The sequence below is a fragment of the Ambystoma mexicanum genome, chromosome 1p (assembly GCF_040938575.1).
Source record: "Ambystoma mexicanum isolate Mex_15411 chromosome 1p, UKY_AmexF1_1, whole genome shotgun sequence".
In the NCBI taxonomy this organism is placed as follows: Eukaryota; Metazoa; Chordata; class Amphibia; order Caudata; family Ambystomatidae; genus Ambystoma; species Ambystoma mexicanum.
The window spans coordinates 1224345286-1224363840 of NC_090921.1; the positions used below are offsets into that span (position 1 = coordinate 1224345286).

General features: G+C 44.4%; 1 protein-coding gene across 1 annotated transcript; it reads left to right on the forward strand.

The window, feature by feature from the left end:
* The first annotated feature begins 801 nt into the window (after positions 1-801).
* Positions 802-18155, forward strand: LOC138537531 (IgGFc-binding protein-like). Its single transcript, XM_069641459.1, has 8 exons — positions 802-807; positions 1647-2039; positions 4714-5000; positions 7195-7469; positions 8965-9554; positions 12959-13526; positions 16645-17243; positions 18069-18155. The coding sequence occupies exons 1-8, from the start codon at positions 802-804 to the stop codon at positions 18153-18155; spliced, it is 2805 nt and encodes a 934-aa protein (XP_069497560.1).
* Positions 18156-18555: the final 400 nt, after the last annotated feature.

The following is an 18555-nucleotide window of genomic DNA, read 5'->3' on the forward strand; positions in this document are numbered from 1 at the left end:
TCACAATTCAATGTTTCGCCGTTGCCACTGATAAAGGGTGGATACACACATCAAGGGCTAAAAGAGAACTTGTATCACTGTTGTTAAGTGCTAGTGTAGTGTGGAATTACTCTGCAGAACTGAATGCCTGGTTCTTTGTAGGGATTTGTGACACCATAGCTCCTCTCTAGTGATTCACTGTTACCACTCAAGTGTGCATGTTCATTTTGAAGGATTACTTGATTTGCTTGTACTAACAATAATGTGGTTCCCTTTGGTATGTGCAGCTCCTGTGTGCCCTGGCAACAGCCACTATGAACTTTGCCATCGTAGATGTCAGGATTCCTGCATTGCCTCATCTTTGTCACCCTATTGTGGTGCCACCTGTTCCGAGGGCTGTTTCTGTAATGATGGGTACCTAAGGAGTGGGGACACCTGTGTGAAGCCGGAGCAGTGTGGCTGCCAGCATGATGGGCGCTACTACAACGTGAGTGCATTTTCCGTCTCTTAAACTGATATTCTGGTCACAGGTTACCATGAGTGGCTACACACTATGGCCTGAACATGATCTATATATTTTCACTCCACTGGAGCCTCCATAACCACCTGTAATCTCAAATGTTGGAGTTGTAGCAGTGGTAGTAGCTTGTCTTTTATTTAGTGCATTTATTCCATTATTATGGCCTCAATGCGCTTATGGGGGTGCACACCCTCAGGGACTGGAGTCCAATGTAAGTACGTTCTTAGAAGGAATAGTATGCGTGTGGGCATTAGGCCGACATAAGGAGCTAGATGGCATGGCCGTGTCCCAGTAAGATACCCATGATGGTCAGGCATGTGGATAGGTGCTGGAAGGTGGTCAGGGGAGCACACGACTTCAAGAGACATGTCTGTACAATACAGAAAGCACAGTCACCTCTCCGGAAACAACATTCTGATAAATAGAGCAGACCAACTGGCCAGGACTGTAGAATGCACGCTGGAGAAGTGTGCATTTACTGTTCCTCCCTCATTTGGGGAAGTCGGGTGAACTCAACAGTTCCTGGTGTTGTAACGTCTAATAAAAAATAAACTGACATATTTTACTACCAAAAAAGAGAGGACTAGTCCTGCATTGTCCTGTGCAGCAATGTAACACATTTGTAAGAGTCAATAGATCTATATGCAGTGACCAATCAGCCCAGACATTCCTTGTTCAAAAACCCATAGCTCCACCAAGCACTTCATCCACTTATTACAAAATGTTCCATCAGCCTAATTATCCTTCCATGGAATGCCTTTGCATATGATTCACTGAGGTATTCCCCTACATCTGTTTTGGTTTGTGCTTGATGGCTATAGTTTAAAGCAATTAATAATTATTATCCTTCCCACATTTCCTTTCTGCTTTTTATTGCACATACACACTCTCTCTCACTCTCTCTCTTTCTCTCAGTGTATTTCTCATCGGTCCATTATATCATTATAGCCGCTCTATCCATCCAATCCCCTTTAGTATAATTCCTCCCTATTTTCTAAGCATGTTTCTAGGCCTTTGTCCATTCTACCGCTTCCATTTGTCCCGTCTACTCTGTCCAGCCTCTCTCATACGCAATACTCTTAGTTCATTCCGCCTTTGCCCATTCCTCTATATTCTGCCCATATTTATCGGGTTGTCTTTTTCATAGGTTGGTGATCTTGTCTGGCTCCCTGGCTGCTCCCAGAGGTGCCGCTGTGACTCCACTGGTAACTTCAGTTGCATCAGTACCAGCTGTGCCCAGGGACACGAGTGTGCAGTGAAGAACGGGAAGCTTGGATGCCAGAGTCCATGGGCAATCTGCACGGTGACCGGAGACCCCCATTACCACTCCTTCGATGGCGCTGTAGCCAACTTCATGGGAACCTGTGCCTACGAGGTCAGCCAGGGCTCCAGCCCGTCCTCTGGATTCTCCTTCCGGGTGGTGGCAGAGAACAGGCGTTACCAGAACCCGCGCGTGTCCTTTGTGTATCGCATCACCATCTGGCTGAACAGCACTGACAGGAACGTCAAGCTCGTCTTCGAACAAGGCAAAGTTCCACTGGTAAGCGGAGACATTTTATTTGTATACTTGAAATTTAAATGCTTTATAACCAAACTAAGCGACAGGCTTAAGAACATCGTTTTTCGCATATACCTCTTAATTAGATTAGAATAATCATGGCAATATAAAAGCTTATCCCTTGACTATAGGAATCATGATTGAGAGCATATTACCTCTGTATCATTGGGGTTCTCGTAGTTGAAAACATCTTGCAACATGCACATTACTCAATCCTCAACCAACCCATCCCCTTTTTAATTGGGTCACTGTGTACACTTAGGAGGAATGAGTTTTCATGTTAAAATATGTACTTGCCTTTTGCCTAGCAACCAATTCTAACACATACTCTATGCTATATGCATCCACCAAGTGGCTGCCATTATGCAAGACCAGCACCTTGATGGGCAATGCCTTTCGAAATAAAACAAAAGGGATCATTAGAGGGGAGAGACAATGACACACATCTCTAGTGACGATGACTACACTAACTATGCAAACGATACACAGATTCTCTACCCGCTTTCTGGGGATAATGACAAGGATGTAGCGCTGGTGAATAGAATCTACCTCATCATTCAGGCATGGATGGCCACTCATGGCCTCTGCCTGAATGATGAAAAGACTGAGTTGGTAATTTGGGTACCCCCTCCAATATCACCAAACTAGGTCCTGCATATACCTCATTCATCGTTGATGGCAATAATATCAAAGTCTCTAAGGAAGTAAAAACCTTGGGATTCTATCTGGATGCAACTATGTCCTTCAATAGACAAGTGAAATCCCTGGCCTCTACTACATCATACATATGCAAACTGGAGCGGGCAAGCCTTTCTTGTCAAACGACTACTGTATTATTCTGGCCAGAGCGCTAATCTTATCAAGACTAGATTACTGTAATGCCCTCTACTGCGGCACTAACAAAACTAACATCCATAAACTCCAAATCTTACAAAATAATGCCCTCAGAGCAGCATTGGGCATTAACAAAAGAGTACATATGACTTCCATTAGACGTCAACACAAATGGCTATCCACACAAGACAAGATACAGCTAAAAATCGCATCCTTAACTCATAAAGCATTGCACAACGCAGCCCCAATCCACCTAATTGACAAACTGTCGAGAAGATCTTCCTCCAGGACCACCAAAACTATCAATGCCAATTGTCTTGTGGTACCCAGATTCAAATCCACTAAGATTGGTGGTATAGCTTCCCGGTGAAGGCTGCTAAACTCTGGAACTCCCTACCTCACGAGTTAAGAGCTGACCAACCCTACCTTTATTTCAGAAAGAGCTACATCGCCTTTCTCAGTCAACAGGCATTACTGCCTACGTGACTACTGCATGACCACGCTACAGGTCTGCCTTTGTAAATATGTTTTCCTTTTGATCATGCTACATGTCTGCCTTTGTATATATGTTTTCCTTTTTCTCTAACATAAACTACGATTGTAAACTCTGTATCTACTTTGCAAATGCACCCACCTTTATGTTTTTCTGTATTTACTATTATGTCACTGTGATTTTCACTATGTAACTTGTAAGCTTTGCACATTCTTTTTGCTGCACCCTGCTACCTCTGGGTCTGGTGCGCATTAGAAATTCAATAAACAAACATCTCCTGAGCACTGTTTGCTTCCGTGGTGAATGTTCGGAACTGTGGTCCACTAGGGCTCCAGCTACTAGGTATGTCTGAGTTTATATGGACCCCTTGCTCACGGTGGCTTAGAGAGGCTCAGTGTCACCTTATCGAGGAGGCCCAACAAGGATGAAACACTTGTGTGGGTTTGTTGATGGTACTCTTTTTCAGAGGAGAATAGACTAGCATTATGGTGCTGGATTGCCCTAGTGAGTGGGACCAGACTGATAGTTCTCCTCTGCAAAGGGTGCAGTGAGCTAAAACGTGGTTGTAGACCCTCCTGGGTGGGAGAGATTCCACAGAACAGGGTATCGGACCCCTGTTCGTTCTCAGTAGAGGGGCTCCCACACTTCTTCATATTTAACTGCTGCTCATAGTCGCCTTCCTTGATAAGGGAGATACACATTTTAATTTACTAGTGCTTGTGTATGCTGGGTACAACAATGAATACCACCAAATAGGAATGATTAGGCAACACAAACGTGAAGCACAAAAGGGATGCAATATTCTGTATTTTTGTACAGAAGAGTTGAACAAGCGCAGTGCTAGAGAAACAACTTCCTCCAGTCTTATCTGATAGGTCGTCATTTTTCCAGTTACCTCCTAAAATGTTAGTGGTCTTGATTAAACACACTTGCAGTTGTTGACTCCATGACACCTCTGGACTTGTCTTTATTTTTGTAAAGGAGTCTTCCTGTTGTGGGTTTCTTTCCTGGTGGTGTAACATGACATCTGGCTGCATATGTGATGATTATCCATTCCAATGATCACTTCATAGAGGCAGCTCTGCTTACTTCATGTCAAACACTGTGGAAAAGCTATTTGTTCCGATTGGCTAACTCTGCTAAACTCCTACTTGCCCAAAGTAGGGAAAGCACTTTTGTCAGATGACTACTATTGCCAGGGCTTTCAGAGCTATACAACATATGTTTCCTACCTACAATAACTATCTATGATTTTGGGTGGGTTTTGGAGTCATTAGCTCCCACTGTGTGTGAACGTCATTCTTCTAACCACTCACCACTTTGTTTCAGATCAATGGAATCAAAACGACTTTACCAGCTCGCCTGGGACTTCTAGCAAATGTCACAGCTCTCAAGAGCGCCATCTCTGTGGACACACCATTTGGGGTCCGTATCCAGTACAATGGGGGCAACACAGTGACTGTCCAGGTTGGGCCCCAATATCAGAACCAGCTGCGTGGCATGTGCGGCAACTACAATGGAGTCCGTGGGGATGACAAGAGGAAGCCCGATGGGACAATTGCACGGAGTGATGCTGAGTTTGGGAACTCCTGGAAAGCAGACATCAGTTCAGCAGGGTACATGTCATTACATCTTAATTACTCCAAAAGAAATCCAGCTCATGTGTACGCGGTACTGAGGATGGTTATGTTTATTGCTTTACCTTGGAGTGGAATCAAATCTCGCGTAATCTCCTCCCATGCAATCTATACAGTTCAGCCATAGGTGGGGGATCATCTAAAAGAAAACACATTGGGGCCTTAACATATAGAGAGGGAGGGGTGTGGAGTCTGTGGCTGTGCTCACTGTGGAACACATGCATTACTAAATGCCTGCTTCGGAGTGAAAACCTATTGCAGATGTTATGCTGTACACGTTCTTAGCACACACAGGGTTAAAGGTTTCCAGAATTGTTCAGATCTAACTCAAATTAGTTGTACAGAAAGGGTAGAGGATTATTTGAAAAGCACTGCACCTGGAAAGAATCACTTTCCAATAAGTTATATATGTAGCATGACTAACATAAAATAGTCTCCACACGAGGTTGGGAGTAACTTGACAGAATTGATCTGGCTGAGTGAATCAACCAGGGCAGTCTTGGGATGGGTGAACATGTACATACAGTGAGCAGCAGAGCCAATGTATTGTATGCAATGGAGGTATTTGTATAGGCCACATCATGTTAGTTCAAAAACCAGGGCAACACTACCGAAACATTGCACCGTGCAAGTACAATTTGCATGGTGCAAAGAATATGTGCTTTCAGTGAATGTGTGCACCAGAGAAATAATTGCCCTAGTCCTACTCTCCTTTGACCGGTTTCAAAATTGAGTTGAATTAATATTTTCTTTTGCAATAAGGCAATTTGTCCCTTATCATCAATTAGTAGCCTGGCTTATGCTTCCCAGCCAATGAGGGGACTCGGAACGGGGGCTTTACCACATGGTGAAGCCCCCCTCTGAGCCTCCTCAGAGCAGCAGGCCAGCATCTTCCTCTGCTGGGTGCCCAGGTATGTGCCCCCCTGCGCCCTCCTACCCAAACCCCTAACCTCCTTTTACACATATTTGCCCCCTCCCACACCCTCCTCATTTAACTTGTGCTGCCTGGTCCGTCGCTGGTGCTGAGAACAGCAGTGATCCCGGCGCAACTCCGCAGCTGTGCAAATGGCCACCATGGAAAGGGAAAAGGGACTACATATAGTCCCTTTTCCCTTTCCATGGTGGCCATTTTGTTTGTTTTTTTTATTTTTCAGTGGGGAAACGCTAAAGACGTTTAGCAAATTACTCAAAGACACTATTAGTACCCCAGATCCACGTGCTGGGGTACTGATAGCAATATACCCCTTGTAGGGGGGGCATTACCGCATCAGTTAATGCACCCGGGCCTTCATTAATGGCCTCATGACTGGGGCCCCAGGGCATTACCTGAGGCAGTAATGCCCCCCAGCTCAAGTTTTTTGCCTAATTGTACCAATGCAATGTTTCTGTAAACTGGCATATTATTATATTATTATTATGATTATTAATATTATTAATATTACTATTATTATTATTATTCTTGTTATTATTATTATGGTGAGTGAGTTCCTCATCTTGAGGTATGCCCTCTTGTGGATGATGGCTGGTGAGCGTGTTGAGGGTAATAATTCGGGCTATTTGTCTAAGCATTATAGGAGTCTTAATGAGGTTGCTCATACATGTTCCCCAGCTGCACACTAAGGTGGCAGTGGCATGCTAGTGAGCTGAGCTGAGTCCATTGTCATGTGTGTTTTGCTGAGTCATTTCTGCACACATATTTCAAGCAGCAGCTCATGAATAATGGCAAACATCTTGCAGGACCCTAGCTCTAATTCACCTTAGGACGGTAAGGCCCATGTTATGTGTATATGGGTCATGAGCCTCACTGCCTACATTGAAGTACTTCTGCGCTGGAAGGAAGGGCTGAGGTTAGTGACAACAACAATTCTGGGAGGAACTGAGCTATCGAGGATAATGGGGCCAAAAAAGAAATCCCCCTTGTGTTTTGGCAGACGCATTGAAGAATAATCATTAGAAAAGAGCAAGGCAATTCAGAATCAAACAGCATCAACGTCTAAGGGAAAGTGGCCTGATTTTCAAAAATGTTTTAACATGGCAAAGTCCCATGGAAAACATTTTGGTAAATCAGGCCCAAAGTATTCTGATAACCTTGGGAGAAACCACACTAGACTCCTGCATTCAGCTTCAATTGATTCGAGCTACGATGAAGTAATCTTCTCTCTATTCCTCTCAGGTGTGTCGATGATTCCGGAGAAAGCAACACTACCGACACTTGCACTAATTTGGGAGCCATCCAAGGGCTGTGTCGGGTCATTACTCAACCATCGGGTCCCTTCGATGAGTGTCACTGGTACGAGGACGCAGATCCGTTCTTCGCCTCCTGTGTCTATGATCTCTGCTACTATGGCACCAACAAGGGGATGCTCTGCACGGCGGCGGCATCCTACGAGGCGGTCTGCCAGCTTCACAGCCTGGTGATTCCAGACTGGAAGTCACAGATGCAATGTGGTAGGTTTTCTGCTATACGGTGGCACTCTCGTTTCTAATTGGCAACCTTTTCATGTATTCATTTCCAATTGACCTGATGTATAACTAGCAAACCCCTCCAATGTCAGCACTTTATAGCTAGAGTTGTGCAAATATTTCGAGGATCAGTCAACAAGAGTTTGCATCGATTGTTCCAGGTTTGCTGCTTGTTCGTTATGGCAAGAAGCAAACACATGTTTACTTCCTACCACTCCGTATGACATTGCGAATTGTGCACACTGTCATACATGAAGTACTTTGCTCCTTTAAGTGATCAGAAAGGGAACAACCAAATGTTGCCTCAAACACAGTCCCATTCTCTTTATTCGAAAAGTGAAGCAATATTAATTTGCTACATTTCCAAATTTTCATATGTGCAGCGCGACAGACAATCAGGTTGCACTGATTGTGGGCAGGATCACATGATTCCAATCCGCATTCAGAGCAAGCTCACAGCTGCTCACACCCACCCAACATCTTCCCTGCCTCTGGCCATCACCTACCTCGTCCAACTCTCCCTCCATGTTCCTCGCAATTACCGTCACTTGTTGTGCTGCCACACTGCTTTGCTCGTCATAAGGCACCCAGAAGCCATGGAAATGGAAGAGGGGCTCCAGATCCACCTTCAATTTAAATGGTGGTAAGGTTGGGTGAGTATTTGCGAGAGGCACGACAGCAGTTCTTAATCAATTGCTATCAGAACCTTGGGACGTAAGCGTGGAGCGTTAATAGGAATAATCACCGGGCCCGTAGGCTTTACGGTCCGTTAAAGACTTTGCGCATCTCTCTTCGGTCTACAGGACCCATGTTTGAATCTTGGCAGGGTGAACTCAGCACTTCATCCCATCAGGGGGTGCTGTATTGAGTACCATTCTCCTGGGTAATAGGAACACTTATTACTGCAGCATCTTAAAGTGGGAGGAGGCTATCATAATGTGATGTGTAGAATACGGTATTGGTATTCCATGAAAAGCAAGAAAATGTGATATTAGCTTGTTTGCTCAAAGTTCTCAATGTCTTGTTGTAGTACAGATGCGTATTTTAAATGGTGCCAGCTAAGTTCATTTCTAGCCTAGTTTCTCTATTCCATATGAAGCAATCCAAAAAAAGGTGGGCAAAAAGGCTAGTTCCATTTTTGTCTTGGCAAAAACAATCTTATGTGGCATGATTTGAAGCAAAGCATGGTTTATTCACTCATGATTATGCAGGCAGCAAATCTGGGGCTCAATTGATTTCCTTCAAATGTAGCTCTTATAAATCATCTCACATGTGTGCCTGTTTTCTGGGACAGTCTTTAGGGTGTAAGTATACAAGATCTTCTTTGTTTTAAGCTTATGTCCAATCGCAACACCGCTCTGCAGGGAAATGATGGCCAGGCTCTCCAGAAGCCAGAGAATTAAGGTTCTGTTTGCCATGATTAGCATGTAAAGTGGGCTTTAAAACAATAATTCACGTTTTATCACGTTCATCTCCACAGATGACGACTGCGCTGAGAACAGTCACTATGAGCTCTTTGGCACTGGCTGCCCAACCACCTGTGCCAACCTTTACCAAAATGCTGCCTGTACTGCAGACAACATGGACGGATGCGTCTGTGATGAAGGGTATGCGCTTTACGCCGGCTCCTGTGTACCCGTGAGCCAGTGCGGCTGCACCATGAATGGGCTCTACTACAACCTGGGCGAGGAAACCTTCCTAACAGACACCTGCAGCCAGAAGTGCACCTGCATTGCCCAGCAGATGGTCTGTGAAGCCCACACATGCGCCACACTGGAGGAGTGCAAAGTCATGAATGGAATCAGGAAGTGCTACCCGGTAGACAGCGGCATCTGCTGGGCCTCCGGGGATCCGCACTACCACACCTTTGATGGCGTCTCCTTCGACTACCAGGGAACCTGCAAGTACACCCTCAGCAAATCTAGCAACACTGGCAGTCTCACCAACTTTAGCGTCATGGTGCAGAACGAGCACCGACTGTCACCAGTGGTGGCTTGGACACGAACGGTAGAAGTGAACGTCTACGGCGAACAGATTTTGGTTGCGAGTGGAAGCTTTGGAAGTGTTCAGGTGAGGAAATTGAGCGCCACAGTACTTATTTACATGTCACTGCTATTTGGCCATTTATTAGGCAGCCATTGAGAAACTGATGGCTTTCACTGTGATATCTACAGACATGCTAGCTCAGCATCACCAATGCATGGCCAGACAGGTGCTAGGTGGAGAGGGGGTTCTGAAAACTGGACCATAAAAAGGGAACGCTGGTGATTTCCTCGATTTAGTGATATCACCCTTAGGTTGGTGTCAACAAACAAAAAACACCCGGCAGCTCAGTAACAACAAAGAGGACTGATAGCTGGGCCTTATCCAAGGGCAAAGTAGCGCTAACTCATTCCAAGGTTGCTTATGTCAAGTATAATTGTCCATTGAGAAACGTTGCATATGAGCAAGTGGGATTTTGGAAGGAATTAGCAGAAGGGCACACATTGTCTTAGGAAAGGAATATTCTTTCAAAGCATGTTTGCACCAGGGCAAGATTTGCCCAAGCGTTGATAGAGAAAGACATTAACACTAGTGCTAACATGGTGCTCGTTCAAAAATCGGTTTAAAGAATATATTTTTTGCGCTCGGGCAGTTTTTTCCTTGGTATTAATCTTGCACAAAGCTGCACCCGCACCAGTGCAAAACCTCTGAACCCTGATGGCCACACACTTAAGATAATGGCGGTAGTCATTCCAGGCCCTTTTGCAGTCTTGCAAGGATTGCATTTGCTCAACCGATAAGCGGTGCCTAAGGAACCACTTACCAGTGTGAGTTCAAAAACTAAAACAAGGTTTACTTAAACATTTCACACCCATGAATATGAACATTTGAATGTCCAAAAATGGACTGAAGGAGTTATGTTTTGATTGTGTATATGATTGAGTGAGCAAGTGAGTGACTAATGAGTTGCTTGTGTGAGTGAGTTGCACGTGTGAGAGAGTGGGTAAGTGAGTAGGGGGCTGATGGCCTAATCCTGACGACATGGTAAATGCAGCGTTACTGCACGCGGAGCACTTCATCAGGGACACATGCAGCATCACCAAAAGTGTCAGTGAGACTCCGGAACTGCAGCAGCACTTTTGGTGAAGTAGAAATGAGGCCTGAAAACTACACTTTGCACTGGGTTCCCTGATCCCTGTATTTTACTTGCACTGAAATGTTTACGCGTTTGGACCCTTTCTTCAGAGCACAGTTAGTGCAACAAAAAGCAAAGATAATAACCTATCATTTTATGTCCTAACGGTGTCCTGACGCGGCCATCTTGTAGCTCATGTATGAATGAAATGAGCAAGGATTGTTTGAGGCTGCCGAATAGGCGCAAAGCTGCCTGCCTGCACTAACAGCACAGCAAGGGGTGCAGAAGTGCGAACCCTTTTCTAATAGTGCAGAACTGGTGCTGTGCCTTTAGAATCCACTTGCACCAACAGCCCCGGATTGTTTGTGGTCACCAGGACTGTTGACACGCCACAAGGCGTGAATATGGAGCAGGGAATGAAAGTGCCGGATTCCATTTCATCCTGCCACGCTCCTACTGCTGCACAATATGGTGATATTAATCGGGCCCTGAGTCATTGAACCGGAAGCTTGCATGAGGGAGTGTGTGAATGCGCAGCCAGTCAATAAGAGAGCTTCAGCCTTAGTAGACACCGCAGCGGCTGCTACTGCCTCATTGCGCTACCGTGTAGAGCGCAGACCGCTTAAGCAAGTCTGAGAGCCTTCACCATCACAAGGAGCCTTAAAGAGGAACACAGAGACATTCTGCTTAAATCTTTCACCTCGTGAACAATTCCATTAAGAAAGCTTCAGTTGAAACTTTATTTAGATAAACAATGTTGAAAGATGTTCACACCTATTACTGACTTCCCAACAGTTAAAACAAAGTTGTACATTGAAAACCAATTCCTGTGTTTGAATTTTTCATTAGCGATACCAATATGCAAAATGGTGTTTATCAAAAATAGGCAGACAGGACGCCAGTGTGTGCGAATCCTTGCTTGAGGAAAATGTGTTGTTTAGTTACAATTAAATAAATGCTAAGTTTAGACAACCACCTCCTTCTAGCAGGGATGGACTGGCCTATAGGGAACTCGCCTGTAGTAAACTCTGGAGATTTCCCGGTAGGCCTCTGCACACTGACCAGGGATGGACGGGCACACAGGGAACTCTGGAGGTTTCCTGGTAGGCCTCTGCACCCTGGCCAGGGGTGGACTGGCCTATAGGGAACTCTGGAGGTTTCCCGTTAGGCCTCGGCACCCTGGGTCCCTGCTGTGTGGTATTTCCAAATGTTTCCATAGGAAAAGGGTTGGGCATACAGAACATGTGTAATGGAGGGGCATTTTGAACATTATTTCCAGGGCCTCTGTTGGTTCCCAGTCCACCTCTGCCTTCTAGACATCTCCTCCTCAGTCTGGAACGCCATTAATTCTCCTGAAATTCCAATAAATTCCTATTGTTGGCTGGCTTCCCCCCCCACCCCCACCCCCCACCCCTACCCCGCAAAGCATCCGTCCCTCGGCCTGCAGTTACCAGAGTTCATAATGCAAAAATACCACTCTGAGAACTGGATAAAAGCTAAATCGGTGGCTGTCACCATGTTTCCCTGCTCTGTCGCCATACACTGGAAACGTCGCTTGGAGTTTATCACAGTTGTTTTGCATATATTTGTAAAGTGAAATCAGGTACTTCACAAAGCACTGCCGCTCGATGACCAAATAGGAGAATATCTTTACTAAACATAATAATGATTTATAAAGTTTATAAAAAAAAGGCTGGTTTGTGCTTCCTTCTCTCTTTGTTTACTTTTCCAGCAGGGGCCTGATTATCAATGATTTGCACTGGTGCTTAATAATGAGCAAATGCTTTGATAATACAAAATGGAGCAAACAGATTCTGTCACAATAAATATTATCTTAAAATGTTTGCACACGAGCAAAAATGAATCCAGCTGTTTTTTGTACTTCATAACATACAAAAAAGGTGTCTACTACATTTCTTTTTATGTTACGCAGCACTACATTTTCCCCAGGTGAAAGCATTTAAGATAATTCCAATTTGGGCTAAACATTTTTGCACCATCCTCTATTAGTAAAGCAGAACACATGGTGCTAAATTAATTTGCTCAGTTTTTTGCACAAGTGCAAATCTTTGATGCTCTGGCACCAGCACTCTTTTCAGGCACAATTAAACTCCCTGTGGGGTAAAGGCCGCAGACAGGTAAGATAAAACATAGGGCAAGAAGAAGGCAAGAGGAAGAGAGAGGAACAGGTACATTAGGAGTGCTGCGAAGGCCCTAAGTGTGTGTTTATCGAGACAAACGCATAGGAAACTTGTGCATGAACGCGTGTCAGAAGTTGTGTAAATACACCAGAGATTAGAATTCCATAAAACAAAGGTTTTAGCACGTCACTAATGGATGTTTTCTCTTAATGTAGATCAATGGGGACCTGTCACTTCTCCCACTATCCCTTCAGTCTGGGAAAGTACAGGTCTACTTCAGTGGATCCTCTGCAGTGGTACAGACCGATTTCGGCCTCGTGGTGTCCTTCGACTGGTCCCATCATGCATCTGTCCAAGTCCCGGCAGCTTACTCTGGTTCTGTATCTGGCCTCTGTGGAAACTTCAATGGAAACAAGAGTGATGATCTCAGGATTCCCGATGGCTCCCTGGTGAGCAGCGCAGTCACGTTTGGAAACAGCTGGCGGGAAGACGACGATGACTCTGATTTCCACTGCATAGACACTGACAACCCACCTGTGTGTGGTGAGGATATGGTGGCCCAGTACAGCAACCAGAGCCACTGTGGAATCATGAAGGATCCCGCCGGTCCTTTTAGAAATGGCATCAATGCTGACACTGATGTCTTCTTCAAGAACTGCGTCTATGACATGTGCGGGACAGATGGTGACCATGGGACCCTGTGTGAAATTGTTAAAAGCTACGCCCACCATTGCCAGAAGCAAGGCGTTGCCATCCAGGAATGGAGGAGCCTGATTGGATGTGGTAAGTGAACATTTGAATACTCAAATGTCACTGTCACTGTGACAGGTCATTACTGCAAACTGAAATGTTATTTTGTTTGTCTACAACTGCAATGACATTTAATTTAAAGTATTTTGGGTACATTTAATTGCAGTGAATGTATTTCTGGGTAAATCCACACAGTGCAGCTCTGGATATAACATTTATCATTGTAAGCTCTCGACTCTGTGCAATGTTCTTCAAGGCATTTACCAATGGTTTGTAGATTTCTTCACAATCCAAGCGACACAATTCTCCCCTTTACAATGCCATATTATAGGAAGGCTTTTATTGTGCATAATAAAAATGCAGATCCGCAGAAATAGCTTTTAGTTGGCATAAAGTGGCAGCATGGAACCCAAGAGGAACAACGTTCACTACACCTTTCAAACCATAACTGGTCATCATCTTCTTGCATTTTTAAAGATTTTATAGGACTGCGCAACCTGATGACCATTCATGCAGTTGCCAAACACGACTTACCCAAAAGTCCTTCTCAGTCAATGTGCAAGGGGGTAACCTGCTGGTCTGAGTGCATGTGTGGATGGCCCTCGAGCAGGTGCTTTGAGTTGTTTGTCACTGGTCTCTAAATCTACATCACTCTCATTGTTTCACGATTGATCCTGTTTTATTTATTGGTAAATAACCATCGCTTTACTTACTTTTACACTGGTTCTCAAGAAGGCAACCAGGCTATGCACAGTTGCACGTGCCTGTTGAACGTGTAAAACGTCATCCCTGGAATTGGCATTGGCAAGTACTTGCATGAGCATATCAATGTCACCAACTGGGTGTGCACACAAGCCACACAGATTAGCTTCTTGTGGGCTGGTTGAAGACAAATCGATTACCTCCTTGTACTATTCCTGGCTTTAAAAGAAGTTCACAATATAAGACATAGATGTATCGTTTTTCATGTGCAACACATGAGTGTAGTGATGTTTCTGACCATGGCACAGAAAGTAGGTCCGGAAACAATATTAAGGCACTGGGCACCTTAACATCTTTCATATGAAGCATGTTTAAGGCAATAGAAATGCAAGATAATGCAAACTTCAGTGCATATGCTGCAGAACAGATGATCTGAGCTGCTTAGCCTGTGTCCCTGGACTTTGGCTGCTCTATCTATCATACAGTATATCTCTCCACTGGGACCTGCGGTCATCCAGAGCAAAACCTTCTGGGGACCAGTTAGCTACGGGGTCCCTGTGTGACACAGCTGAGTGGATCCGCAGAGTCATCCCTACACTGTGCAGATTAGAACTCATATACCTTAGCACTTGCAGGTCTCAAGGAAAGGAGCAGCACTTTTAAGAGCAACTATTTAATCTTTCATGATTTTCTTATTACACCGCCTGCTGAGGAACCAATCACCACCCACTCTATCTTCCCTCGAGTCAAGGATGACTGCATTTGGCTTTTGTGCAGCATCTGGGCTGGTTCAGCGTGTCAAATATTTCCCCTGTGGCACTCATTGATGGCAACAGTAAGAGCGGAGGAACCATGGGCCGGTTCTAAATGCAGCCACATGGCCAGAGTCAGCAGCTGTGTGGCTCTATTCAAGACACCTGCACGTTGCACCTCATTACAACCAGACACTACTGAGCCGATGGACGCCTTCCCTCACTACCTTCTGGTATGTGCTCCACTTGAAGATTGTGAAAGTAGAACGAAGAATTGGACAATCACAAAAGTGTTCTGAGGGTGTTCCCTCGCAAAGCAGGATCCAGAACTGCCAGGGTCTGGGATCTATTTCTGAGAATGGGTTGCTGCACAAAGCACCAAATCAGTTTAGTGTATTTCCTGCTCCGGGTATCCTTCGGATATTTATTGTTGACATAGATTATATTTCATCATTTACTTCGCTTTTGTGCCCCATGTAACTCTTATATTGTTTACTCACATACGATTAATTACCCAGATCATATTCCCAGGGACGTAATATTTGATGTGCCTTTTACCCCAAACACATATTTTACTCTGTAAATCGTTTTTCAATAGCGAATAACTTTAAATGGACAAATGGAAGTGTAACTAGAACACCACTAACCAAAAGGGCACTAAATTAATGAACTTTGACAGCAACAACAATTGATAACTACGCATAAAAATAGCTTTGAAATTGTACCCACATTTTAGAGCACAAATGTCAGAGAAGAATGTATGCAAGTACATTCTGTACAGCCCATCGGTTAAGAATATAGTAAGACCGATCCAGAAACTACTCGACATGTAGGAAATGAATCAACACGTTATCTTGAGGGCCTTGAAGGTAATTTCTGCCCCTGATACCGAACGAACAATATCCTACATGTTTTGAACCTACCCAAATCATGGGATTTTTGATGTTGGACTGAAGTCGCGAAAGCCACCCGGTAGTTGTAGAGGTTTCCGTTGGAACGTGTTTCGTTTTTCTCAGCCACCTCACTTCTAGGTTTTATTTGAATTTGATTAGAGTTGTTGCAGACAGTTCACAGCACTGTAAGGCGGATCCAGAGCATTTGTGGGCAGGAGAGCACACACGGAGGAGCAAGGAAAACAACTGAAGAGAAGACCCAGGCCCTGGGGTCAGACACTCGAGGAAACACCTGTGCTTCTAGTGGTTTACTGAATCTCTGGCATGGCTACAAATGTATTATGTTAAATTATACAGGATGCACCTTCAGTTCTAAATACCAGCAGCTTCATTACTGAACATAGTCTGAATGTTGTAACAAAAATGGCAGTTAAAAGTGTTATTCCAGTGTGCTTCACCTCTGCGATGTATCCTAAACTAATACTATTATCGAATACATTTTCTCTTTAGTTTATCTTGACATATAACATTATTCTCCCCTAAATCTAAAATCAATCTGACGTCTAGCTAGAACTTGATTCCTCTTTTGTGTTGTGCACTTTCAGGCCATTTTACTTTCTCTTTGCACAACATTATAATAAAGTTAACCTTGTGATGTCACTGGTGGGATATACTTCAATCATGTATAGTGCTATGGCGATTTCTGGAACACTCATACATCAATTAAATGGAATCTGATAATTTGATGACTGTCGTAACAGCATGCCAAGCTTGTATGAATTAATCCTCTGTGTTTTCTTCCAGCATTGACCTGTCGCAATAACCAGCAGTATGACCTGTGTGGATCCTCCTGCCCTGTGTCCTGTGCAAATGTGACTCGGCCAAGCACCTGCCAAAATATATGCAAGGAGGGGTGCCAATGTAAGAGTGGGTTTGTTCTCAGCGGGACTGAATGTGTGCCCCCGAGTCAGTGTGGCTGCACGGACAATGGGAAATATTACCAAGCAGGAGACACCTTCTGGAAAAAGGACAACTGCCAGACTTTATGCAGATGCGATGGAGCCACAAGGACTATTGTGTGCTTAAGATCTTCTTGTCCTGCCGGTCAGACCTGCACCAGCGTCAGTGGTGTCTACGGCTGCCACGTTCTGCCTGATGGCATCTGCCGGGCATCGGGAGACCCTCACTATACAAGTTTTGATGGCAGAAGGTTCGACTTCCAGGGAACCTGCAAGTATGTCTTGTCTGAATTCCGTGGTGTGAACAGTACTCTACCCAACTTCCGGGTTGAGGTGACGAATGAACACTGGCAAGGAATGAGAGTAGCTGTGACAAAGGAGGTCTTCATCTCTGTGTACCAGACTCAGATATACCTTCAAAGTGGCAGACGTGGAACAGTCCAGGTAATTATAGTCCATAATATTATTCCATGAGTTAGAAGCAAAAGGAAAAGGCAGGGATAAGCAACATGCACATATCATTGCAGAACTATTTTCCATCGGAAGAACATGAGGTGGTTTCCCACCCACTTAACCCTGCAAGCAAAACCTCTGGCTCAGGCAGATTCTTGGATGAAAGTGCAAGCTGCTCATTAAATTGCAGAATTACTTTAAACTTGCACTAAATAATTCGTTTTGACTTTAGTGTGCAAGCTTCATATGGAACCACGTGGTGCCAACAAATCCTAACACTTCCTAAAAGTAAGAAAAGCAGCTATTGACGGGGAAAAAAAATGAATATTTTTAAAGAGAGAATCATCATATTTCCTAGATGGTACAGCCGAAGTAAATTACCCTTTTTAGGTTCATATGTTTTATTAACATTTCCCTAATAGATGCCGTGACATCAGATATATATATATATATATATATATATATATATATATATATATATATATATATATATATATATATATATATATATATATATATATATATGATTAAAAACAGGTTGTGTTTGTACAAAGTGTCAATGGTGTCACACATCGGTTGTAGCATCACCTTAGAAGTGCATGAGGACAACACACTGAACAGTTTGGAACATCATTAAATGTCCTTTCTTTTTCTGTCAGATAAATGGTGTTATTCAAACGCTGCCAGTGAATCTCGGTCCCCATGGAGGAAGCGTTGTCATCTTTATGAACGGGGCGTATACAGTGCTGAAGACAGACTTCGGCCTCACCGTGAACTATGATATGAGCTACAGTGTCTTCATCACCCTCCCTGCAGTGTACAAAGGTCTGCCTGGAGGCCTGTGTGGAAACTTCAATGGCAAGACCTCAGATGACTTCACCACCCCGAGTGGCTCTGTTGTGAACAATGCCTTCACCTTTGGTACAAGCTGGATGTCAACGGGCAGCGCCGGTTGTGACCACGGCTGCTCAGACAACTGCCCCGTCTGCAGTGCAGAAAAACTCATGCCATCTAAATCAGCCTGCTGGATCATCCAGAACCCCAGAGGGCCCTTCTCCTCCTGCCACACGAAGGTGGACCCAGCACACTACTTCTCTGACTGTGTCTACGACCACTGCCTCACTGAGGGGAACAGCACAGTGCTGTGCCAAGCCATTCAGACCTACGCAGCCACCTGCCAGGCAGCCAACGTGACCATCGCCAGCTGGAGGAACAACAGCTTCTGTGGTGAGAAAATGAGTTTAAACACGTAGTAAAACAATTGTGGGTGTAGAAACACAGGGTTTTTTTTGTAATTATTAAC